Below are 27,492 nucleotides of genomic sequence, written 5' to 3' on the forward strand. Positions count from 1 at the left end.
AAACTTCAAAAGTAGCATTTTCCTTTTCTTTTCTCTCTAGTGAGAAAATGAAGGCAAGCTTTTGATTCCCTACTACAGGATATTAAATTTGGCTTAAAAGTCAAACTATGTTTAGAATCTGATTCCATATCCAAATGCTCCTTACTCGTTCCTATTTGCTTGCTTCCACACTACATTTTCACTTCTTTATGTTGATGTAGGTTACTCTGTTAACTAGATCACTACTGATATGTGGAAGCTAATCCTCAACAAGGGGGCTGGGGAAGAACAGATACTCAGTAGATTAGGAAAAAAGTGCATGAAGGGAAGCGGGGAGGGGGATAAGAAAAGGAAAGACAGTGGAAGGAATCAGAAATAATTTTTCTGTGTATTTACATGATACACCATAGTGAATTGAACCATCATGTATATCCACAAAAATGGGGTCCTAAGTAGAATAAGATATATTCCATGCTTGTACAATTATATAAAAATGAATTCTTCTGTCATGTATAACTAAAAAGAACCAATAAAAAAAAAGTATACAACACACAATCAAATCAACTTATCTGGGATCTGAAGGTTTTAAAATAAAAATCACTAAATTATTCCACAAAATGACCCAAGAGTTTTTATTCTTGGCCTTTTGTAGTTGTTCTATTCCTTGTTAGAGCTTGCTAGGTAATTTTTTTTTTCCTTATTTAAACTTTAAATATACAGATCAGTCACTGTAAATTTCCTCCAACACTCTTCTATTACCTTCTAAAACAAACTTCAATGAAATTGGATTATTTCAGTGAACATATTGTAAGAGGTTAGAAACACTTGCACACTAGAGATCAAGCTGCAGAGATCACCCCACCCATTTTTGGCACTGGAGATTAAACTCGGGGGCACTCAACTACTGAGCCACATCCCCAGCGCTATTTTGTGTTTAATTTAGAGACAGGGTCTCACTGAGTTAATTAGCGCCTTGCTTTTGCTGAGGCTAGCTTTGAACTCACCATCCTCCTGCCTCAGCCACCTGAGCCACTGGGATTATAGGCGTGAGCCACCACGCCCACTCCGCCCCCAACCCCGCGCCCCTTTTTTTTAAAAGATAAGATTGAGAACTTGCTTCTAGGTCTTGTCACAACCTAGGACTTCTACAGATGGCCTCATTACTCAGTGCTTTGCTGATTACCACTTCTGAACTATGGATAGGAAGAAAGAAGAAAGTGAATCTCCTACAGTGAAAGAAAAAGTCATTGTTGGTGCTATGGCTGCTGCAACTTCTTCTTTCAGTATGAGGGGAAACCCAGAGACAAGAGATTCTCTTAGTAGTGGTGACAGGGCTTTTGCCACAGGAGCAAGGTTCAGAGAGGGAGTAGGACCAGCTACCTTGTTTTACACAGATATGGCACCTAATCTTTGTGAGGCAATATTTTATATCCTATAAAAGCTCCCACTTTCATCTCTGTGAATACAGAAGGTATTTATTAACCAGCATTAGATTGTGATCAGAGTTCTTTAAGGATAATATGTAGTTATTTACAATTTATACTGTGAAGTCCTACCAAGGAAGAGTTTCAGGAAGGTAGTCCTGAAAGCATGAAAAGGAAAGAGAAACATATTTACATCTGTCTGTCATCTTATGAGAATAACTACCAAAGGCAAATGCTAAGATCCTCCATATTCATGTATTTATACATCTATAAACCAACAAGACTATAAAGCGAACCTGAACACAAGTATCAGGTAACTTGACTCTTTTATGCTATAATACTACATTTGTCACTCCATTTTCAGAAACAATTTGGTTAAGTGTGAGCTGTCCTTGTGGTGGTGGCTCTGCAGCCCCTCCAACATATAGTCTTAACCAAATCTCCTCCTTAGGGGGTTGGAAGGGAAAGGGAAAGAAATGTTAACTCAAAAAGTTAGCAAACAGGCCCGATGTGGTTGTGCATGCCTGCAGTCCCATGAATTTGGGAGGCTGAGGCAGGAGGACTGCAAATTCCAGGCCAGCCTCAGCAATTTAGAGAGGCCCCGTCTCAAAAAGGGCTGGGGATATAGCTCAGTGGTAAAGCACCCTGGATTCAATCCTCAATGCCACCCCTTCCCCAGAAAATTAGTAAGGTATGGGCTTAGTCAAGCTACAATACAGAATTGGCAATGAGAACACTGGGAGATTTTTCAAATCTCCAAATTCTATCTACTACAATGAGGCTGTCATGGCCACACTCAGAACTTAGTGAGCTGTTAATGATAAAGGCTTAGGTCCTCTACTAGAAATATAAATAGATGATACTGGGATATATGTCAAATGCATTTAGTGCTCTTTTAATACTATGTTCCCCTGTGTGGAACTGAAATTTATGATGACGGTGGTTATAGGAAGTTACAAAATGATGAACGAAAAACAACTGGTGAGAAATATACTTTCAGAATGAGCACAATGGACTGTGTCGCATAAACATGTTGATGATTTAAATATCCATTGATGTGTCTCCTCTTAGAACATAGTATGGAGCCAAGCAGAGGGCTTGGGAGGAAAGCTCAAGAATCAAATCCTACGACAACTTGTTTAATTTAAGTAACTTGTATGTGCAAAGTACCGTGCTAAATACTTACCATTTGGTTTCCTCATTTAATCTTTTTAGCAACCAGTGACTTGCAGATAATGACCCTGAAGCATGAGGGTTCACACACCTCCTAAGCAGTAAAGTCAGGGCTTATAGTAAAATTTTAGAGAAAATTTGAAAAAGAACAAATTAAGAAATCTTGATGAAGCATGTGGAAAAAAAAAAAAAAGTTAGAATTTAGGGCAAATGCTGTTGGAAAAGCGAAAGATCATTTTTAGTTCCTAGTAACTCTTGCCTAAGAAAAATATATGTAACCCTTGAAACAATTTAAATAACAAATATGAATTAAGAAGTATGGACCTGTTCTTAGAAATCTGCCCACAAATTAACCCAAATATTTATAGAGTTTTATTTCTCTGTATGTTTTAACATATTCAAAAGTGAAATAGCTGGGCTTGATGGCACATGCCCAGCAACTGGGGAGGCTGAGGCAGGAGAATCACAAATTCAAGGCCAGCCTGAACAATTTAGTGAGAACCTGTCTCAAAATAAAAAAGGCTTGAAATTTAGCTCAGTGGTAAAGCACCCATGGGTTCAATCCTCTGTACCCCTCTCACCAAAAAAGTGAAATAAATGCTTTCACAAAGTCATTAAAAAATCAGATTCTGTTATGTCAGTCTTATATTGTTCATGGTCCTAGCAAGGACTGTTAATTGTTGACCAGAAATGAGGCAATGTACATAATAATTTTGATTCAGTTTCAAAATAAAAACCTTTCTTTTCTTTTTTTCTTTTAAGTACACCTTATCAAGACAAGAATAAGGTCATACCTTTAAAAACCTCTTGATACTAACTGATGGGTTTTCTGTAAATTTACGTGATAAATTTTGAAGATTCAAGGATTCATAGGTCTGTGCTGGTGATCAGGATTTTTTCTTTCTCTTTTTTTTAAATTTTTTCTGATACTGGGGATTGAACCCAGGGGCATTTTGCCACTAAGCTATATTCCCCCAGTCCTTTTCAGTTTTTATTTTGAGACAGGGTCTTGCTAACTTGCAAGGTTGGCCTCAAAATTGCAATTCTCCTGCCTCAGACTCCTAAGTAGCAGGGGTTACAGGTGTGTACCTCTTCTCCCAGCTCTTTTCTTTCTTTCTTTCTCTCTTTCTTTCTTTTCTTTTCTTTCTCTCTTTCTTTCTTTCTTTTTTTTTTTTTTTTTTAATAGTACCAGGGACTGAACCCAGGGGTACTCAACCACTGATCCTTCTGCCTCAGCCTCCTGAGTAACTGGGATTACAGTGTGTACTATTGCACCTGGCCAGGAATTTAACTTCCAAAGTTAAGAACTTCAAAAAATAAAATAAAGTAAAAAAAAAGAATTTCAGTTAAGGATTGGGGATATAGCTCAGTGATAGAGTGCTTGTCTGGCATGAGACCCTGGAGATCCTCAATACCATTTACAAAAAAAAAAGCCAGGCACAGTGGTGCACATTTATAATCTCTGCAATTTGGGAGGCTGAGGCAGGAGGATTGCAATTTCAAAGCCAGCCTCAGCAACTTAGTGAGGCCTGTCTCAAAATAAATAAATAAGGATTGGGGACATGTCCCAGTGGTTAAGCATCCATTGCTTCAATCCCTGGTACCATAAATAAATAAATGGTAACAAAAGAAAAAAACATAACAACTTCAATTCCTAGTATATCAAAGGTCCTGAATAAATTTTTATCAAACTTATTGAACTAATTTTCTTAAAGCAGTGGTATAAAAAGGTGATTGATTTACTTACATATTAGTAAAATATTTGAATCATGAAAGGAAACTATTTCAAAAATTGTATGATTTTTTTTAAAAATGTAAGCATAAAAATCTTAATGTAGGGGTAAATTTTCCTCAAGTAGGAAGTACCATATTCCCTGGAATTCCAAGGAATTTCTGTCCAGGTCTACTTTTAATATTGGTCAGTTTTCCTTATTTTCTCTATTTATTGTGTATTGATATACATTCTGTTTCTTGCAGTTCAACAACATGTTACTGTACTGCGTGCCCAGATTCAGCTTGGTAGGCTCAAAATTCACAGTTCGGACTAGGGTTGGCATCGATGGAATGAAAATTGTAGAGACTCATAATGAAGAATATCCATACACATTCCAGGTGTCTGGAAAAGAGAGAACACTGGAACTACAGGCCAGGTAAGAGAATCATTGCTGTCCCAATGCTTATCCCAAACATCAGAGTAAATTATAGCTCAAGAGTAGTGCTGAGGGTTTTTTCCCAAGTGAATGCTACAGACCCCTGGGAATCTGACTGGATGTAAATAGAGACCTGGGAGCTCTTGAAGGACAGACATCATGACTTCCTCTCCCCATGGTGCCTAGGTCAGTAAGCATTCACTCAGTTGATTATCTCTTCAGAATAACAAGGTACTAGGAAGATGAGTTTGCTACATGTTGTCAGAGTCTTGACACTTAGAAGAAATTGCTCTCCCCTAATCAGCCTTCTATTCCTCCTCTTGCTTCTCAAATATTTGTTTGATGACTATTCCATACTAAACTGCTGAGTCCTTTAGGGGCTCTGTATTCTTGGAACCTAGGAGCACTTTGATGGAAAGAAATGTTTGACAGGGTAATCAAAGTAATGATCCCTGCCACAGTCAGTTGTAAGATACATGAAAGGAGTCCTTTGGCAATCAGAACTTCGAGAATATGGCTCTAATTATGCACCTTATTGAGTAGGAGAGAAAAGGTTGGAGTTCTGAACTAACTTTTCCTAGGAAGAACTAGGAAAACCACAGCAGATCATAGCTGACTATCTTATGAATGAACCTCTGAAAGACAAGGTACTGTCAGGATGTGAAATCAATCTGCTTTAGAAGACAGTTTTCCATTTAGTCTACAGAGGCCTAGCAAGGTGAAAATGTGGACACTCCATAAGATCACAGATCTGAGTGTAAAGTACCAATCCCAGTTCTAACTGTGTTGGTGCCCGATAATCCATGTAGAGTCAGAGAGCCCTTCTGTTCCTCTGTACACAGCATGTGGTTCCGGTTGCCTAGGTGAATTCACCCTGGTTTACATATAGTCACTGTCTAGGAGTTTAATATTCAAGCTTTCAACAAAAAATATTTATTTATTTATTTATTTTGGTACTGGGGATTTAACTCAGGGGCACTCGACCACTGAACCACAATCCCAGCCCTATTTTGTAGTTTATTTAGAGACAGAGTCTCACTGAGTTGCTTAAAGCCTCACTTTTGTTGAAGCTGGCTTTGAACTTGTGATCCTCCCGTCTCAGCTTCCTGAGTCACTGGGATTACAGGTGTGTACCACTGCATCTGGCAAGAATATATCATTTTATCTAGAATCTGTGCCTAGGAGGTCTGAGAATTGGTGAGATTACCACTATGGAAGGTGTAGCAAACTGGGAAAGTTTGAAGGAACAGCCAATTCTTTGATTTCCCACAAAGAATTTGTATTGAAAACCCCATTATTAGGGGAGCAATCGGGGGATACTGTGAAGATTAACAGGTAGCATTTCAAGTGAATTTAAAAGGTAGAGGGCTTGGCTTTTGAGGGTCATGGTTATCCTGCCTCATGGTAGGATTTGGGCCTCAGCCACCCAAACTCATGGGAAAATGTATGATGCTATGTTGTAGGCTTTTGATGTGAGGCCTCACTCAGTGTCTGAGTTATTGGCCCTGGCAATAGGGAGCACTAGTCAATTCTATGATCATCATAGAAGTCTTAATTGCAGAAGAATTAAGGTGATGCATATTTTAAAAAATAGAAAATAAAAAAGACTGCAAAAAAAAAAAAATTGCAGCATACTTCCAAATCTACAAACCCAAGAGGTGTTACATCAGAGGAGAGAATGCAAAGATTTTCTAAGGTTTCTGGATGCCTACAAGGAGACATTAGCTCTCCATTAGCAAGTTGGGCTATTTGCTTTTCAGGATGGGAGAAATTTTCTTAAGCACAGTCAATCATCACTTTATAATATTCCAATTAGTATCAAAAACATGGTTATTCTTCATTAAGAATTTCTTATTCTCCTAGTTATATTTGTGATAATGTGGTAATATAAAAAATCTGGATTAAATGGTTACTTTCCATCTGATCTATAATGGCTCTCAAGAATAGAAACAAACATTAGGGTTCAAAAGAGAATCAGAGGGATTTATGTACAATTAAAAATTGCATGTAAATGTGTAGAGCTACGGATGTGGCTCAGTATCCGTAGCTCTACACATTTACATGAGGCTGAGGGTTAAATTCCCAGCACCACACACACACACACAAAAAAAAAAAAAAAAAAAAAAAGGAAGAAAGAAAGAAAAAGTTTTAAAAATTGGGTGTGTAAGCCAGGCATGGTGGCACACACCTGTAATACTAGCAACTCTTGGGAGGCTGAGGCAGGAGGATTGCAAATTTGAGACTGGTCTAGGCAACTTCTCAAGACTCTGTCTCAAGATAAAAGCTGAAAAAGACTGGGAATATGGTTCAGTGATAGAGTGGTCCTGGATTCAATCCCCTATACTACAAAAATAAAAATCAAAAAATTAGGTATATATTTGAAAACATTTAAAGAGAATTTGCTTCTGAAGCCAGCTGGGAAAAAAAAAGAGTTCCCCTTTTCTTGCTTAGGTATGAGTCAACTGCAGGACTGACCCCTTGCATTTATGCTTCCTCTTCCACATTTAAAAAGATAAAAAGTATTCTGGGGTTTTGTGGTGGTGGGGGTTCTGTTTTGTTTGAGGCAGGGCCCAGGGATCCACTCCAAGGTTTTACACACTTTAGGCAAGTAATCTGCCACTTAGCTACACCCCCACCCCAAGTATTATGTTTTATCTAATTTTTGTGCAATACTTTTCTATTGGAAGTGAAATTTAAAATATTGTAATAAGTAAATTAATTGAAGGAGTAGAAAAACTTGGCCAAGAGTAAAAAAGTAAGAAAAAAGACATTAAATTCTTATTAAGTGTCTTTGTCTGCATTTAGAAGACTAAAAGTAGCTAATAAATAACTATGCTTCCAGAGTAGGAGAGCTGTGGTGACAGGGCAAAGCAATAGGTAGTTGCTTATATTTTTGCTTTTGAGAAACAGATTTAAGCCTCTAGGTGGGCAATAAGCAGAATCTTCCATTTTACAGATTCTACCAACATTCCTGCACATTATGATACTCAGTAATAAATATTGGAGCCATGTATGGTGCATGGTGGCGCACACCTGTAATCTCAGTGACTTGGGAGACTGAGACAGGAGAATTGGCAGGTTTAAGGTCAACCTCAACAATCTAGTGAGAATCCTCTCTCACAAAGAAATGGGAATATAGTTCAGTGGTGAAGTGATTGCCTCACATGTGCAAGGTCCTGGGCTCGATCCCCAATATCACATGTACAAAAAGAAAAAAAAAAAGATAATAAATAATGGATAGGTGGATGGTGTCACAGGAACAAACCTCCAGTTATCTCAATCATATTGGATACCTGTTGGAATGAGGTAGGTGACATTAGGTTGGAACTCACACTTGGCTCTAGCCTACCAAATATGGTAAATGAACAGGCACTCTTTGATATTCTTCAAAATTTAAAGATCATTCAGAGTTCCCGAAAGGGTTTTTTCAAATTTAATGTGACAATAGTCAGTCAGCTACATAAGCTTCTTATAGGGGAGAGGAAGTAAAACTTGACTCAACGGGATGACAGGGACTTGACTACATTGGAGGAAATTTTTTTCCATAAAGAGAATTATAAAGCCCTGGCGCCATTAATCTGTGAAACCTCCTTCCTGCAGGCATTGAAAATGCTGATCTGTTTTGGTTTATCTGTAATGAATTTTAGATGCAAGGATAATTGCAATCTTTTTACTGAGATGGGCCTTCATGTATTTTAGGAGATTGGAGGATTAGCTGCTTTGTCCAGTATGTTAGATGTATAGGGACACTTGATAAACACCACTAGCTGAGGGTATTTCACTCAATGTCAGGGCAATATGGCATGGCAGCTTAACCTAACCGCCCCCAACAAAATATATGGTCACCAAAATTAATAGGTAGTCTGATACTGTATCTCAGAAGAATTTATTTGCTCAGTTGCCAAACATTGTATAATTATTGTAATGCCTTTCAGGACATTCTTGAATTTTCCAGGAAGTTAGAACAACATGAAAGCAGTTTTATTCACCAGGTGTAATTAATTAATGTTCTCCACATTCACTTTAATTTTGTTTTGTTTTAGTTCTGAGCAAGACAAAGAAGAATGGATCAAGGTAAGCCTGATTTCTATTTTCATTTTTGTTTTATGGCAACCTAGGCATACATTAATTTGTGCACATCATTCTGTTATTTAAATATATAATCATCAGAACAAGTTTATTTAATTTTAAGATGATTCCTATTATGGATATTTGTTTGATAAAGTGTATTCATGATTGTCATGTGATACTTTAATGTGTGCTTTGAATTTCATTTATATTTTAGGCCCTTCAAGAGACCATTGATGCCTTTCATCAAAGGCATGAAACCTTCAGAAATGCGATTGCAAAGGATAATGACATTCACTCTGAGGTTTCTGTAAGTTGAATTAAGTTCTTAGTTTTAAACTCTTTTATCTCTTTAAAGTTGCAGAAGATCTATCTAATCATTTTGTGATCTGACCCTTTCCCTTCCCAATGCCAAAATTGGCTATTCAGACAGAATCTCATTCATTCTTGATGGATACAGTAGTGAGTGACACTCTTTAAACTTCTTTGAATCTTTGATTTCTTTTCTTGGGTCTTGAGTTTCAGAACATGGTTTATACAATTGTTAAAATAGTTTTTTTTTTTTTTTTAATAAAAAGGGAAATTACAATTTTTCTATTAATATTATATCTCTCTCTTTTTTTCTTCCTTTCTTTTAAGACTGCTGAGCTAGGGAAAAGAGCCCCGAGATGGATCCGAGACAATGAAGTGACAATGTGTATGAAATGCAAGGAACCTTTCAATGCACTGACAAGGAGAAGGCACCATTGTCGAGCATGTGGACACGTAAGTGAGATTTCTGGTTCATTAAGGTCACTAGTAATGGTGTAAGTGGTTAGATTATCATCTGGGAAAATATTTTTTAAAAAGATCGTTTAAAAAAATCACTTAATAAGCCTATTTTGGTGCCAATTTTGTGCAAAGCACTCAGTTTTGTGCTGAACCCTGGAGGAAAAAAATGGGAAACAAAGCTGGGTGTGGTGGTGCCCACCTATAATTCCAGCAACTTGGAAGTCTGAGGCAGGAGGATCGTGAGTTCAAAACCAGCTTGAGCAACTCAGTGAGGCCCTAAGCAACTCAGTGAGACCCTGTCTCTAAAGAAAATACAAAATAGGAGCCAGGCACAGTGGCACATACCTGTAATCCCAATGGCTTGGGGGGGATAAGGCAGGAGGATTGCAAATTCAAAGCCAGCCTCAACAATAGTGAGGCGGTGAACAACTCAGTGAGACCCTGTCTTTAAATAAAATCCAAAATGGGCTGGGGAGGTGGCTCAGTGGTTGAGTGCCCCTGAGTTCAATTCCCAGCACCAAAGAAAAGAAAAGAAAATACAAAATAGGGCTGGTATATGGCTTAGTGGTTGAGTGCCCCGAGTTCAATCCCCAGTAGCAAAAAAAAAAAACCTGGTAAACAAAATGATCCCAGCTTCACAGAGCTTACATTGTAATGGAGAAAGACAAGAGTTTCGAATTACTGTCAACAGAATTAGAAAATGGTCAAGAAGTTAAAAGAGAAGGTAGGAGTAATGGAAGATTTGGAACCAATTTTATTTAGAAAAAAGAAGACCTACCTGAAGGGTTGGTACTTAGCTGATACCTAAAGAGGGAGAAAGAGCTAATCCCAAGGAGGAGACAGGAGGAGTATTGCAGACGTTGAGTCTGAGCCAAAGACCTGCAGTAGGAAAGAGGTTGCTCTAGTCACAAGATTGCCAAAAGCCACGTGGCTGGAACATGATGAGTAAGGGGCAGTGTGGCGTGAGAGGTGGTAAGAGAGAATGCCCAGAGGACTTGGTGTCTTTGAGAAGACAAGAAGTGGAACTCACCCTTCAGGTAGAAGTTCTGGCTTTTGATGGGCAGAGGGGAACATTATAACAGAAGGAAAGATGGGTACAAATGGGGACAGGTTGCTGTTGTTTATGGCTTTGTGGTGTGAAATGAGGGAGTTTAGGTTCAATGTTGTATTTTCACTGAAGAATGAGGTAGTCGTAAGTTGAGAGTGAAGGAGGAAGGAAGGGGGAGATGGGAAGATTCAAGAGAGAAGACTAAGTATAAAACGGTTTGCCTTGGGCAGAAAAAGGTAAGCCTGCCAGAGAAACACAGGCGGACTAGATGCTCATTAGTAGTCTGTGGTCATAAGATTAAAGGGATAGTCATCAGCTTAATGGCAATGATTTCTCTAACAAAATTCAGCTCAGGCCAGAGAAGGCAAATGGCAGAGTTTATCCAGAGTCAATGTAGTGAGAAAAACAAGGAGAGAGAGAGGTGTCTTCATCAGATAGTTCATAATGAATAAGGAAAGTCTAAGCTAATAACAAAGAAGGTAGGAAAGCTCAGAGGGAGAGCAGAGGGTTGCTGAGAAAAAGTGGTGGGGTCAATGGACAGAAGGAGTTCTGTAATTTCAAAGCTGCATCTTAGTGGACCGCTGCCAGCAAGCAAGTCATGTTTGAACTTGTCGTGTCAAATGTGGTTCAGTCCCTGGTGGTGACACAGTCTCGTGGGTAGCCAGGAGACAGACCTCGTAAGAATGGCACAGGCAGTAGGGACCTAAGAAGTCAGTTCAGTGGGTTAGTCATGTGGATGTTGAAGTCACCAGGCATTGTGATACCCTGGTGAACTAAGATCCATTTTAGCTATAAAATCCCGAGTGAATGGTGGTGAGGCAGATGATGAGGAGACAATAGCTCAGTAGGGGAAAAGGCTAAAGCCAGGGAGGGTTTTGAGGGCAAGAAGAAAACCAAAGGCTACAAACACCAGCTTTCAGCCCTGAGGTTTTCAGAGATGGCACAAGGGGAGGTGAGAGAAACCGGCAGCCTCTACTTGAGGATTCATGAGTGAGGGCCCTATGAGAGGGTTCTGAGGGGTGGAAGGAAGATGGGGGACTACATCATATACAAAGCAGTGTGTATGGGAAGAGCCTAGGAAAACAACTGGAAAGACCAGGCCTTCTGGAAACTGAGGTGTGATGGAGTCAATTCTTCAGGTCTCTGAGTTGACAATGGTCAACCAGACCTATTGCCAGAGACCTAGATGTTTCCCTTGGTGACATGGCATCCTAAGGGAGAGCAGCTTCCAGAGAATTAGTGGGGCAGCATGTTTGAACTGAGGATACAATTGATATATTGGGGGATACAGGCTGGCTTGATATCAAACACTGTAAGACAGGGACTGGCTGTGCTAGCTGGGACTAGAAATGTAGGTAAAGATGAGGTCATTGAAAGTCAGACATGCCATGCTTTGATTGACCAAGTTTGAAAGGGAGATAGATGGTTCTAAGTTGGGCAAAATGAGTAATCAAGAGTGACTCCCCACATTAAGATTAGGTGAATAAATGGTAATGTCATTAAATGACATAAAAATATATAGAAAAGTGAAGCAAGTTTGTAGAGGAGAGTAGCAGTAATGATAAAAAGAGTAGCTACCATTTATGGTGTACTAGTGCCAAGAATTGTTGGAACTATTGTGAATATGTTGTTTCTTATAATTTCCTCAACTCCTCTATAAGGAAGATTCAAACGTTATACAATATGGTCTTTGTGTTACATGACCTTCCCATTCTACCCTCCAGGTCTCTATCTCCATGCCTCTCTTTGTAGCATATCTGTATTTTGTTAATTCTATTAGTTTGGACATTCTCCTTAGTTGTAGCTAAGGAGAATTTGTTTGCATTTATATTTTTTTAAGATAGAGAGAATTTTAATATTTATTTTTTAGTTTTCGGCGGACACAACATCTTTGTTTGTATGTGGTGCTGAGGATCGAACCCAGGCCGCACGCATGCCAGGCGAGCGCGCTACCGCCTGAGCCACATCCCCAGCCCTGCATTTATTTTTTATTTCTGGGAGTTTTTTTTTTTTTCCTTCTAAATCTGCCTGTTCATTTCTATAGTTTTTGTGTTGTTTGCCACTTTATTTTTTTTCAAACCCTTCTCATATAACTTCAGGATTTCTGTCTGGTAATGCCAATATCTGAAGAATTTTGAGTGGTCAAAGTCTATTGGTGGTTGTTTCTACTAATTCTGGTTCATGACGGTTTATTTTCTGAAATACTTTGCTAGTCTGATTGTGAGCTCATGTTTGGTCGATATTTCATGATCCTCCTTTCATAAGTTTAGTATAAATGACTGAGTCTCGGTTTCACTTCCCCATTCCTTCAGGCCCTAGGACTTTTTCCAAATATAAACTTTGAGTTTGCACAGTTTATTAATCATTATACTTTCAGCTCACTGTTTTTCTTTTCTTTTGTTTATTCATTGGATTTTAGTCTTTATACCTTGGAGAATTCTCTCTAAAGTCAAGTCAAGTTTTAAAGTTACATTTGTTGTGTCTAGAAGCCAGTTGTATGAGGGCAAAAGGATTCTTCATGTGTATCTATTCTGCCATATTGATAAAAATCAAGAGTCAAAAATATGTTTAATCATGGCTACATATTTCATATTATGACTTTTTACACAGTCTTTATATATATATATATATATCAATTATTACATAAACTTATAAAACTTACACATTTTCTGGCATGTTTTGTATTCTTTGGTTATTTATGAAAGTTTAAGTTAATTATCTAATAATATGTTTATGATATGAATTAATAATTACAATGTTATATAGAAAAGTAATGATGTTACTTATAAATAAAATTTGAACATAGTTTGATCAGCCATTGAGCTGAGTGTCATTGGAAAGAGTGACAACAAAGCGTGAAATGAAGCTACAAAGAGGTAGCAGCAATTTGGGGGATTGGGGGGGAACCAAGCTGAAGACTAGATCCTTTCTGTTAAGAAGAATGGGTAAACTTCATTGTAAGCATTGCAGCATCATGATTTATTTGTTGTGTGCTTACCTGCAACAATTTATGTTGATATTTCTTTTAGCTTATTCTCATTTTATTGCAGATTTATTCTTTCTCTTTTTCTAAGACTCAGCTTTTAGTTTTGTAATCAAAACTAAACAAATAACAAACATCTTAGAGTAAGACTTTTTAAATCTATCATTGAGTTTATCAAAAATCATTTCTGGCATTGACATGCTTACCTTTGGTCAACAAACAATAATGTGTGCTGGTAGAATATCAAAATACTATATGAGGCTGGGGTTGTGGCTCAGCTGTAGAGTGCTCGCCTGGCATGCGCGAGCCCCTGCGTTCAATCCTCAACACCACATAAAAATAAATAAACAAAATAAAGGCATTGTGTACAACTAAAAAATAAATAAAAATTTAAAAAAATACTATATGATTTGAAAATAAATAAAACAGTTGATTTGAGTTAGCAGATACAGACAAGTCTAATTCTAAATCCCCCTAAAGTAATTTCATTATAAGAAAATGGCAGGATTTTTTTTTTTAAGGGGGTGGGTATTGAACCCAGATCTTTGTCCATGCTAAGTACACACTCTGCCACTAAGCTATACCCAATCCCTGACCATTTTTATCATGAATTTTGAATGCTATGAACCTAGTTTAAAATTTTGACTAGGGGTTGGGGATGTGGCTCAGTGATAAAGCCTTTGCCTGGTACATAGACAGCCCTGGGTTTGGTCCCCAGCGCAGGAAAAAAATTTTTGACTGATATTTATGTTTCTTAGATACAGTTCACTATACATTGGTGAGGGGATGTACCTCCATAATAATAATAAAAAAGTAATTTCTTAAACTAGAAAAGTTTTAAACAATTATCCTATAGTAATTAGAAATTTGAATACCATTCACTAAAAAGTAACATGCAAAAAAAATAAAAAATAAAAATAAAAAGTAACATGCATTTGTTTGCATTATAGTCATTCATTCACTGACATTCTGTAATGTTTATTGTATGCCTGGTGAACAAACTATTCAAGAATAATCTCTCCTGGAGTTTATAGCCTAGTAAAGGAGACAAACAATCTTACAAGTAAGTAATTAAAAACTGTAATCAAAAAGTACAGGAAACTTCGTGGCACAGTGACAGGACTCAGGTTCTATTCTGGAAGTTGGAACCTTTCTTCTTCCTTTTTTTTTTTTTTTTATTGTTTTTAGTTGTTGACAGACCTTTATTTTATTTATATATGTGCAGTGCTGAGAATTGAACCCACTGCCTCACACATCCTAGGGAAACGCTGTACCACTGAGCCACAACCCTGACCCCTGAAATCTTTCTTGAGGAAGTGAAATTTGAGTTAGCAAAATTAACTCACTGAAGCAGAGATGAGAGAGCAAGGGAACATGTACTTTGGGGGCTAAAAGAAGTCAGAGCCGGGGGAGGAAGAGGGCCAGTTACACAAGACTTTATAGTCCATGCTTCACAATTTGTTCTTTAACAATGAGCAAAGGAGAGACTGGAGAGTTTTAAAAAGAAGAGGATCACATCAGGTTAGCATATTTAAGAAAGCATCTGGCTGGTTGGAAAATAGCCTGGAGGTGTTTTTTTTTTTAAGAATTTTTTTTTAATATTTATTTTTAATTCTCGGCGGACACAACATCTTTGTTGGTATGTGGTGCTGAGGATCGAACCCGGGCCGCACGCAAGCCGGGCGAGCGCGCTACCGCTCTAGCCACATCCCCAGCCCATCCCCTGGAGGTTTTTTTGTTGTTTTTGTTTTGTTTTGTTTTGTTTTTAATTTTTATTGTTGGTTGTTGAAAACATTACATAGTTCTTGATATATCATATTTCACACTTTGATTCAAGTGGGTTATGAACTCCCATTTTTACCCCATATACAGATTGCAGAATTACATCAGTTACACATCCATTGATTTACATATTGCCATACTAGTGTCTGTTGTGTTCTGCTGCCTTTCCTATCCTCTACTATCCCCCCCTCCCCTCCCCTCCCCTCCCCTCTTCTCTCTCTGCCCCCTCTACTGACATTCATTTGTCCCCCTTGTATTATTTTTCCCTTTCCCCTCACTTCCTCTTGTATGTACTTTTGTATAACCCTGAGGGTCTCCTTCCATTTCCATGCAATTTCCCTTCTCTCTCCCTTTCCCTCCCACCTCTCATCCCTGTTTAATGTTAATCTTCTTCTCATGCTCTTCATCCCTACTCTGTTCTTAGTTACTCTCCTTATATCAAAGAAGACATTTGGCATTTGTTTTTTAGGGATTGGCTAGCTTCACTTAGCATAATCTATAGCCTGGAGGTTTAAGAGTAGAGGCCTGAAAGCCAGTAAGAATTCTTTGAGGACTAGTCAAGAGGCTATAAAAGTAGTCCAAATTAGTATGCTGATAGTTTAGACTTGAGTGATTATATGAAAGACAAGACTGAAGAAATGTTTAGGAGGTAAAATCAGCAGAACTTAAAATGGTGAATTTATGGAGTGAGGTAGGAGGATGGTGGGAACGATTCCTATGTTTCCTACTATTTTATGACTGGTTGGGTAGCTGGGCCATTTCTTGTGATAGGATTTATAAGAACAAGTTGAAAGGGGAGGAGTCCCCATATGAAGAGAGCCCAGGGTAGGGAACATCATGAATTTTAAGGAGATGGATGAATTATCCAGAAGTATAAAAATAAAGGTCTGGACCAAGCCTTCAGGGATCGGATCTCCTATTCCAGGAAGTCAAGAAGAAAAGGATAAGCAGAGCCCATCACAGATTACAACACCTTGATATTTACTTCAAATGTTTATGTGGATGTTGTTTAACAAAAATCCTCCCTGTGTGTTTTTTTCTCATTTATTATTATGTATAATTGATTATTGATTAAACCTTCTTGTCTTCGAAAGACGACTATTCACTCTTCATTATCCTTTTTTCAAAATTTAAGGTGGTTTGCTGGAAGTGTTCTGACTACAAAGCTCAACTTGAGTATGATGGTGGGAAACTGAGCAAAGTCTGTAAAGATTGTTATCAAATAATAAGTGGATTCACAGACAGTGAAGAAAAGAAAAGGAAAGGAATTCTAGAGGTATGAAATATTAAATGTTGGACATCTTTTAGGTGTTTCTGCCAGGAACATAGAATTCTCTTAACCACGAGGAATACAAGTAATATACTTTGTTCCTCTTAGTATTTAATAATTGGAGTCACAATAAGCAAGATAACTTTTTGCTGACTTTTAGGAACTTACTTGGTTGGACAGATAGAGGGGCTGTGTTAACCAACATGCACATAGTAGCTATAATCAAATATTAGAGTATTAGTTTGCATGTCTTCTAACATTCAAATTATAGAATCTTATCTTTATAGGAAAGCGTTTCAACTTATTGTATTAAAATAAATAGCCAGTTCATTACAGTCATTTAATAGCCAGTTCAATAGAACTTACATATCTGAAATGGGTTCACAGTCAAAGATAATATAAGCCTTTATGTAATAAGGCCTTTGTGGCAGGAAGTTCAGGGAAGCCTGGAAATAGGATCAAAATTCTATGTATCCAAAAATTAGAGATTTGGTTTAACAAGAATTTTTAAAGTGGCAGTACACACTTATAATCCTTATGGCTTAGGAGGCTGAGGCAGGAGGATTGCAAGTTGCAGACTAACCTCAGCAACTTAAGGCCCTAAGGACTTAGCAAAATAAAACATATATATATATATAAAATTATATATTATGTATGTGTGTGTACACACACACACACACATATATATATATGTAATTTTAAAACATTTTTTAAAAAGAGGGGGTTTTTTTGTTTGTTTGTTTTTTAAGGCTAGGATGTGGCTCAGTTGTTAAGCAACCCTGGGTTCAATCCCTGGTACTAACAAAAATTTTTCTAAAGAATAACTGATTAACTGCTAATTGAGCTTATTGAGGTAAATATACAAAGGTCATTTCTGTTAACTGAAAAAGGATCTTAAACTCCAAGTTCTCTGTTTGAAGTTAAAATATAGGCCTATATGCTGAAATTCTAAATATAATTCTGAATCCCAATGGGATGTAGGTGTTACTTGTATGGCAGACCAAGATGTTGCTTTCTTGGGCAAGAATGAGAGGAGGATACTCTTCATTTACCCCCAGGAACACAGCTTGAGCCCCAAGACTTAATAGCAGCTCATGAAATTGGTACAGTATAATGAGTCAGATCATGTGTTAAATGATGAGTTTCAGGGTGTCTCTGTGAAATAAAAATCAGTAGCTAGTTTTCTAGAAAACCTTATACTGAGGGAAAATCATTTACTTATTTGGTTAATTCATTTAACTAAATACAATGTGCAGTCCATAAGTAGGAGATAAGCATGCATGCACTTAATATGTATGCATCTGAGACTTAACACTGTCCCAGCTAGACTGTTGTGTGCTGTGGAACAGTGGTCAACTTCTCTATAAAAGGGTCAGAGAAAATATTTTATTCTTTGCAGACCAAAAGGCCAGACCAAGAATATTAAATCAGTGTTTTTAAAACAAAAAGAAATAAGTTTCCACAAATTATGTTGACAAAATTCAATGTATTTAATTTATTGTATTTGCAAGCTTATCCTCTTCACTGCTGAGCCATTGTTTGGATTTAAAAATTCAAAAATATTATAAATTACATATGTAGGTTTTGTAATATGGGTCTGCAAATAAGAAAAATATAATTCTCTGGGGGAAGATGACATTTCATTTAATTGGAGTCTAAAGTTAGTGTTCTTATCATCAAGTTGATTGTAAATATTCATCTGTAAAAACTACTGTCATCTTGTAGGCCATACAAAAGCAGGTGGAGTTAACTTGCAGGTTTTCATTTGCCAATACAGATAGTTTCTTGTGAAACTATCTGTGTTTAAGAAGAAACTATCTGTGATGTATCTGTGATGTATCTGTGATGAAGCATCAGTTATAACCAAACCATCACAGATCAACAAAAATACACAAGCATGCACTTAGGTATCATTACAAAGTCAAATTGCTATGAAAGTTTCTTAATGTTTACTCTTACACAGAAATGTGTATCACCTGGTAACAAATCAGCACTTTGGGGGAAAAAAATGTTATCTTCCCCAGAAGAATTCCATTCTGATTAATAGACGCACATTTAAAAAAAAAAATTTAAGTACATACCAAATATTTTAAATTTTGTCAATGAAAATTTGTGAAAGTTTATTTTCTTCATATAAGTATCTATGTTACTTGGTATGGCCTCTCGGCTTGGAAAGAATGAAATATTTTCTCTCTAGCCCTTTGGCCAGAGTTTGTTAACCACTACACAAAGTTATTCTCTGGTATACATTTAAGTGTATGTATGCATTCTCTTATCTCTCACATTCACATTCCGTGACAAAACTGAGTAGCACCATACCGTTTCAGAAATAAAAATAGAAGCCAGGCTCAATGGCAAACACCTGTAATCCCAGCAGCTTGGGAGGCTGAGGCAAGGGGATCATGAGTTTAAACCAGCCTCAGCAAAACTGAGGTGCTCAGCAACTCAGTGAGACCCTGTCTCTAAATAAAATACAAATTAGAGCTGGGGATGTGGCTCAGTGGTTGAGTATCCCTGAGTTCAATTCCCGATATAATAATAATAATAATAATAATAATGAAATAAAAGTGTAAAATAAAAATTTAGGTAAATGGTTTTATTTCCTTTTTTGACAGTAATTAATATATTAAAAGCAAAGCAGAAAACTATAAAATGACTTTTCAAAAATTTGTCACAATGAAATATTTTAAATTATCTCAGGTACTGGGACAATTGATCAGTTTTTACCTTTTTGCTATTGCATTTATGCATTGTTGGAGTATTGTGGCTCAAAGTTCATGGTTTGGATTCGTACTGGGCTAAAATTCTAGCACACAAATTCCTAAATGTGTGCTCTTGGGGAAACTGTTTAAAAATGCTGAACTTCTAGCTGGGCACTGTGGCTCACACCTATAATCCCAGAGGCTTAGGAGGCTGAGACAGGAGGATTGAGAGTTCAAAGCCAGTCTCAGCAATGGTGAGGCCCTAAGCAACTCAGTGAAACCTTGTCTCTAAATAAAATACAAAAAAGGGATGTGGATGTGCTTGGTAGTTGAGTGCCCCTGAGTTCAATCCCTGGTTAAAAAAAAAAAAAAAGCTGAGCTTCAGAGATAATGAAAGTACTAACTTCTCAATGTTGATATGATGATTAAATTAAATACATGTATCAAGCAGAGAAAACTGCCTTTAAAAAGCAGTCAATACATGTTTATTTAAATTTGAGTTCTACTCTAATGCCATCCATTCCCTGCAAATGCCATGATTTTATTATTTTTTAGGGCTGAGTAATATTCCATTGTGTATAAATGCCACATTTTTTAATCCATTCATCCATTGAAGGACATCTAGGTTGGCTCCACAGTTTAGCTATTGTGAATTGTGCTGCTATAAACATTGATGTGGCTGTGTCATTTTGTATACAGAGATATGATAAATTGTGGTATATAGGTGTATTAAGAATTGTAATGGAAATAAAGATTAAAAATAAAAATTGTAATGCTAATAATAATAATAATAATAATAATAATAATAATAAGAGCTCATGTAAAAATAAATAGATAGATAAATAAAGAGATTTCTAGTAAGAGTTAGAGTTGACCTAAGTATTTTTCCATGTTAGTGACAGAGTTTCAAATGTAATTGCAAACTAATCTTTTTTGGACCATTCTAGAAGACATTTTATATGAATACATATTCTTTAAGTATTTTCCCTAAGTTGAACCACTTCGGTTTTATTTTGTTTATTCTTTCTGCCCATCATAATTGCTCTAGATTGAATCTGCAGAAGTATCTGGAAACAGTGTGGTGTGCAGCTTTCTTCAGTACATGGAGAAAACAAAACCTTGGCAGAAAGCTTGGTGTGTGATCCCCAAGCAAGACCCTCTTGTGCTGTACATGTACGGTGCCCCCCAGGTAACTAAACCACATCTGCTTGAAGACGAGATGCCCCCAGGGACAGAGGGAGACATGTGGACAGTGAACTCAATCCTGCCATTGCTCCTCCCTAGAACAAAAGAGCTCAGGCTGTCATTGTGTCTCATTAAAATAGAAAAATAGGTGGGATGTGGTGGTGCACATCTGTAATTGCAGTGGCCCAGGAGGCTGAGGCAGGAGGATCGCAAGTTCAAAGCCAGCCTCAGCAACTTGGCAAGGCCCTAAACAACTCACTGAGACTCTGTCTCTAAATAAAATACAAAAACAGACTGGGGATGTGGCTCAGTGTTTGAGTGCCCCTGAGTTCAATCCCCATTACCAAAAAGAAAAAGAATGAATAACTTAAGTTTGTTGTTTAAGATGATAAATTTTATAGTTGCTGTTTTCTTCACCCTGTGAATCATTTATCCCCTTTCTTTGCTCATTTCCTATTCAGTGGGTTTGAGAAAAGGTGAATTGAGTTAGGAAAGAACATGAGGAGGAGAAAGGGAAGCAGAGGAAAAAGTAAAAGGGGAGAGCACACCTTTTTAATGATAGGAAACATTAAGAAAAGTTGAGCTGGGCTTGGTAGCTTACACCTATAATCCTAGTGACTTGTGAGGCTGAGAATGGAGGATCACAAATTTGAGGCCTGCCTCGATAACTTAGCAAGGCCCTCAGCAATGTAAAGAGACCCTACCTCAAAATAAAAAGGGCTGGGGATGTAGCTCAGTGGTAAAGCACCCCTGGGTTAAATCCCTAGTACCACTAAGTAGAGTGCTGAATGAGCTCCCTCAGAAAGGAGGTAATAGCATCAGTGGGTGCTCTCATTCATGCATTCACTCAGCCAACTCCATCGGCCTCATGTCCAGGCATTGGAACCACCCCCTCTACCCATGGAGCACTTGGAGTGAATCTGGGTTGGGCAATAGTAGCAAGAGAGGTTTTGTAGGAGCAAGGGCCACACACACAACAGACTAACAGCTCTCTCCCTCATGCAATGTTCTTTGCGCAGGATGTCAGAGCCCAAGCTACCATTCCACTCCTGGGCTATGTCGTGGATGAAATGCCAAGGAGTGCAGACCTGCCGCACAGTTTCAAACTGACTCAGTCCAAGTCTGTGCACAGCTTTGCTGCAGACAGTGAGGAACTGAAACAGAAGTGGCTGAAAATCATTCTTTTAGCTGTCACAGGTGAGACACCAGATGGTCCAAATGAGCACCTAGCCACTTTGGACGATCATCCTGAACCTAAGAAAAAATCAGAATGTTGAACTCTCGGATCAGCTGCAGCGTGTGGTCTCAAGCAAGACGTTCAGCTCCAGATATCCCCAGCTCTCCTTCCTCACCTCTTAGCACTTTACGTTGAAAACTGTAGGCTCATCAATGCCACCTGTTGGGGATTGTTTTCCCATTTGTGTACTCTTAGTAAAATTAATGTGCAGAGCCATTCTCCCGGTAAAGTTTTGAAATAATGTGAAAAATGGAGTTTTTATGAACTAGAATATGTGCTTTTTGTCTTGAAGAAAATGGTGTCAATTGATTGTATCACTACCAGGTTAGAATGGGCCACTTTCATTTAAGAAATCCCTCAATGTCTTCTCTTTCACATGTAGGATCTGTAACAGTTTAAAAGATATACCTCCGTGTTGCCAAAATAGATCCATGGTGATAAATACAGGGACAGTTTAGCTATTAATATTAACTTATTTAGTTTATAAATCTCAAGCTGCATAAATGATATATGGTCTTTTAAAACAAAAGAAAAAGGACAAATTATTGGTGTTCAACCTTTTGACTTAAAAGATAATACCTGTTTTTGTAGAAATACTCTTCAGAATATCTAAAGTATATAGCAATTATCTGTATATAGTATTAAATATAAATATATATACTATACATGCTTTTCTCTTCAGCTTTAGGTTCACATTCATCTCTAATTTATTTTTAAAATAAAAAACATGTTTTATCTTGGAATTGAGCAGTGTTCTAAACTTAAATGTTTTTGGTGATTTATGTTTAACTGATTGGCATCTAAGGGTGTTGATATTTTTATAAGAAAAAGCATTAAGTGGCATGGGGCAAATTAGTGAATTCCAACAGTATTTTTAAAGTTTTTTTTTGTTTTGTTTGTTTTTGTTCTGTGCCTATTTAAAACAGTGCCTCTCTTAGAAGGTGCTATTAATACCTATTTAAATATAAGATGAGTGTTTAGTTAATGTTTCAGTCTTGATTATTCTGAAATTAAAGTGCATTTTGGTCACTGGGGTGGTCAAAGTCATACGGGTTAATTTACCTTTTACAAAAATATAACTGTTGTAGTATAACATCAGCGTGTGCAAAAATCTTCACCAAAACTTGAACTATAGAAGACACCTGACCTTACAGAGAACCTGGGACATGTGGAAACTGCATTTATTGTCATTGTTTCCTTTTTCCATGTGACTGTTATGCATGGTTGAATAAGGACTATATCTGATGAACACTTAAGATAACTATGTGGGCCTATTCCTTGGTCAGATATGAAACAAAATTCACACACGATAGCCTATGTTTGAAGGCAGGGGTTGAAAGATAGTAAAGGAAGTTTATGCACAACCACCTCCCCAGAGATGAGCAGGGGGTCGGGAGGACAACATTCAAAAAGCAATATTTTAATGGCAGGTTTTCAGGAGGTACAAATGATTAAAGGAGAAATTTTCCCCCTTTTATCCTCTGTGGAATTTTAATAGATTGCAATTCTTTTTCATGAAGGCTGCTGCTCTTCTTTTCTATTTTACTGGTGATTAAAATCTCACATGGAGTTGCTTATTTAATCCTTTTCTCAACCTCAGTTTTTCATTTCCTTTTACACTATCATAACTCAAGCATTATCACTTTTTATATACCAATCTGCTAGAAATTTACTATCCTCAGTCTGTAAGGACTGCATCTTAAATGTAGACAATGAGTAAATATCTACATTAACTCAGTTTGAAACTGCTATTTATTTCAGGCCCTTTTGCTTTAAGAAATATGTCTTAAGATTTTTTTTTCCCACCACTCCAAAGGAGTAAATGAACCAATTATGGCTGACATAATTAGGTTCCTTTCCTCCATGAAAGGAATACCAGCCATGATCATTAACATTAAACCAAATACTTAGAGCCACAAAGAGAAAAAGATAGCTTCTTGTACCTTATTAAATCAGGGCCAAACTGAAAGAAAATGTACATTGCTTCTCTTTCCTAGCTGCCAGCTGTGGTATGTGTGTAAGAAAGAAAGAAAAACGGGTCCAGGATGGTTATTGAGAAAATGACAGCTATAGATAATACTTTGGTTTCTTAATCTCAAGAAAAGAGAAGCAATAAAAGTATAGAATGATTATCAGAGCAGGATGACTTGTAAATGTGAATAGATCATTGGATATATATATATGGCAACTAGACAACTTATGAGTCAGATTATTTTTGAAAATTATTTGAGCAGCCAGACGACTCAATTTTTTTCCTACCAGTAAGTCCTTTTAGAATAAAAGTAACATGAACACATTCAATGTTGTCTAACTTAGGTTATGGAAAGAATACTCACAAAGAGTATTATTAACGTGCTCTTAGTAGTCATTCTCTTTACTTTTTTTTTCTGAGAAATATCAGAACTAGAAGAAAATTTCTGGTTACCTAGCCATCATCTTCACTTTTCATCCCACAATCTTCAGTCAGTCAAGCACGAAGAGATGCAGGGTAGCAGCCTCACTCATTTGTGTCTCTTTAAAGAATCACACATTTACTTGGAGAAAGGTAAAATACTCTTAGCTGTTCAACTAAGAGACCTCGAGGAGGTTGTTAAAGAGCAATTGGTGTGAGCAGTCATGACAAACTGAATTGAAAAAAAAGAAAAGAAAAGAAACTTTCCTATTAAAATCAACATTCCATATGGGTTTTAATGGTCATTGTCCAATTTGGTGCTTTCCAAAGTCATCTTGTTAAGTGCCCTTCTTCTAAAGTTAAAAATACTTCTTTGATAAAACTATATTCATTAGAAAACATTCCAGCTTTTAAAAAACTTAAATTTTGCTTTTGTTGAAAGTCTATCATTTGATAAGTGTGAGACTTTTATCAAGGTTTTAAGTGGAGCTCAATAATGAAAAGTTCCAGCCACTTTCATAATAATGGCATCTGTAATGCCAGCTTATATGCAAGCAATAAACTCTCCAGATATGGTTTTATATTGAAAGTTTAGTATGAAGACCCCTAGTCACAAGCATATAGAAGACTGACTTCCTATATAGTATAATTGTAATTGCTGAGTACTGAGGAGGTAAATGGTGGGGAAGGGGTGGGCATCATTCCTTGGATTCAAATACTATCAAAATCATTTTTACTTTCTCAAAGAGTGTGGAGAGTGAAACAAGTAAAGCACATATATGTATTATATTATTAAGCTATATTTTGTTTTCCATTAATTCAATATTCAGGTTACCTTTACTGGGCAACCCACTCCAATTTTTTTTAATTACCAAACTTTTTATAGAAATTCATCTTTTAAATGCACCCTATGTATTTTTTTTAAAGAGCACTTGTTCTGTCATAAATATATAAAGAAATCTGTAAACTTCATGGTACTGCAGGGTTGTTATAGATTCATTGATGCCTTCTAAAAACCTTTTCTCAAAAATCCATGTGGAAGTTCATGATTCTATTTTACTTTTTCTTATCTCTGTGGAGACAAGGTGGGTTCCCTGCCTTCAAACATTAGATCTTGTTCATTTGTATCCAAAGCCTTAAGTTATTCTTAAGCATACTGTCTGTGATATCTCTCTAAACGGATCTTTCAGCAATGGATATATTCTGAGGAATAGACACCAACAGGAGCAAATACATAAGTACATTTTAAGGAACAAAGGTCTTTTTTTGGTAAGTATCCTTGCTATAGTGCTCTATTAGAGGAGAATTAAAATTTCCTGCATCACATAATGTTCATGTTAGTGGGTCTAAGATTAAGCACATGGTATTTATAAGCTAAAATTTCAAAGGCAAGAATATCAATGTTTTCATTAGTAAATTTTTTAATCTACAAGAATGTATTAATATAAGGACTATGTGGCTAGCCAGTTCCTCTTCTTAGGACTGTGTTGACATCTATAGTGGATCATGTTACTTCTTCATTCTTACCCAGTTTTATTAGATTCAAGCTACTTTTTATTTTCATACTACTGTCTACTATAGCTTCTCTAGATTTAGAGAATATGATTAAGTAGAAAGACCACTAGGTCTTCTTAAAAAATCCTTTTTGTGAATTTCTATTGTATGTACATATGTAAAACTTATTGATTTTCAATTCTCTTTCCATAGGAAAGAAATTTTAATAGTTGAAATATTTTAACAAGTTGTTTACATGGATTTTGAATATATAATTCATCCTCATACATGCCCCTGAATCATGTTGAGTCATGGGAAGGTAACTTTGCTTTCTTTACAGATTTGGTAGAGATGAATAAGATGAGAAATTGAAAAAAATAAGAATGAACACAGGTAGATAGTCTCCAGATCAGAGCAAAGTGTGTTAAGAGAAAAATACTTAAGCTGCAGAAGGAATATAAACCATAAATTACAAATCTATGTTTTTGCATGCTGATGTGATTCATTGCACCCAGGCTTTGACCTTGGCCTCTAAATTATAGACTATGGTATCTTCTTGTTATTGTTTTCCTTTAGGTTTTTTAAAAATAGTTTCATTCTCTTAGAATATTTTTTGTACTTTTGCTAAGGCAAAACTTCCCTCTAAATTAATTTATAATCTTTTACTTTCTGGACTGAGCACCTGTGAGAATGCAGTCTTTTCTGTTTTGAGCTGAAATAGCACATGACTTTAATGAGACAGTTTACTTGTTGGAGTCACTGAGGATTATATGAGGGTCATCCCTTTTCCTGAAATTCATTGTGGTAGATTTAGTGAAAAATTAAATCAAAAAAACCTCTTAGTATATTTTAATAAGTGAATACTAAACATATAGAATGAAATATAGGTTTGGGAAAAAACAATAATCTGTGGGGATCATTAGGGTAACAATTGCATTAAATATTACATAGTATATGGATATTGGAATGTATCACTGGGGGAGTCTTCATTAGCAAAACAATCACGTGTGTATATAAAACTTTTTAAAAGCCAGACTAGCATTTCATCTTGTGAGTGTCAGTTGACTGATATTTGAAAATATTATCTGGGTTTTTCTTTTGATTTGGTGACAAAGATTGAAAAGATCTGTTATCAGAATTTTACCATTGACTCTAATGTGAAAAAGTGTATACAATTTTTCTTTTCTAGCTATATGAATGTAAAATATTTGCAAAGTGTATATATTGTGTAACATATGTATATTTGGTCATAAAGGCAGATAATTGAAAATACTGTAAAATTAAGCACTTTAATTCCTATTAAATATTAAACATTTGTATCTTGTAAAATAAACACATCCTTAAATCAGTTCTAAAGCCTTATGGTGTTATTTCAGCTAGAATCGTATATATTCAGTTCACAATGATTTTAGTTTTCTACTTGGGGGAAAAAAAGTAACTCCAATAGGGTACAGATCCCCTCACCACAACCCCACAAAACAACCTATGAAAGTCTTTCAAGAATAAAACGTGAGATTCAGCCAACATTTCCCAAGTATAGTCTGTGGTTTCTCCCTGTAATCACTCCAAGTCTGTCTCCAGGAACTGATAAACAGTGCTGCTTTGCACCTGGAAAGTAATACTTTACCACCCCACACATTATGGTATTTGCCTACATTCTATTGTCTTAATATAGTGAAACAAGCATGCAAATAAATAAAAGGCAAAGGAAATATTTAAATCTTTTTTTAATACCTTTATTTCATTTTTATGTGGTGCTAAGGATTATTTTTTTATCCAATGCCTCATGCATGCTAGACAAGTACTCAACCTCTGAGCCACAACCCCAGCCCAC

At 36.6% G+C, this 27,492-nt stretch overlaps 1 protein-coding gene across 8 annotated transcripts in view; it reads left to right on the forward strand.

Annotated features, from left to right (window-relative positions):
* Positions 1-27,007, forward strand: part of Fgd4 (FYVE, RhoGEF and PH domain containing 4) — a 204,534-nt gene extending 177,527 nt beyond the window's left edge. For all 8 annotated transcript variants that reach the window (XM_048802512.1, XM_048802517.1, XM_048802515.1 and 5 more), the window contains 7 exons: positions 4,554-4,726; positions 8,770-8,800; positions 9,012-9,104; positions 9,434-9,559; positions 16,514-16,654; positions 20,399-20,539; positions 21,555-27,007. In XM_048802512.1, the coding sequence (XP_048658469.1) occupies positions 4,554-4,726; positions 8,770-8,800; positions 9,012-9,104; positions 9,434-9,559; positions 16,514-16,654; positions 20,399-20,539; positions 21,555-21,812 (963 nt within the window). In that variant the 3' untranslated portion in view covers positions 21,813-27,007. The remainder of the gene's footprint in view (positions 1-4,553; positions 4,727-8,769; positions 8,801-9,011; positions 9,105-9,433; positions 9,560-16,513; positions 16,655-20,398; positions 20,540-21,554) is intronic.
* Positions 27,008-27,492: the final 485 nt, after the last annotated feature.

The sequence above is a fragment of the Marmota marmota genome, unplaced genomic scaffold (assembly GCF_001458135.2).
Source record: "Marmota marmota marmota unplaced genomic scaffold, marMar, whole genome shotgun sequence".
Taxonomy (NCBI): Eukaryota; Metazoa; Chordata; class Mammalia; order Rodentia; family Sciuridae; genus Marmota; species Marmota marmota.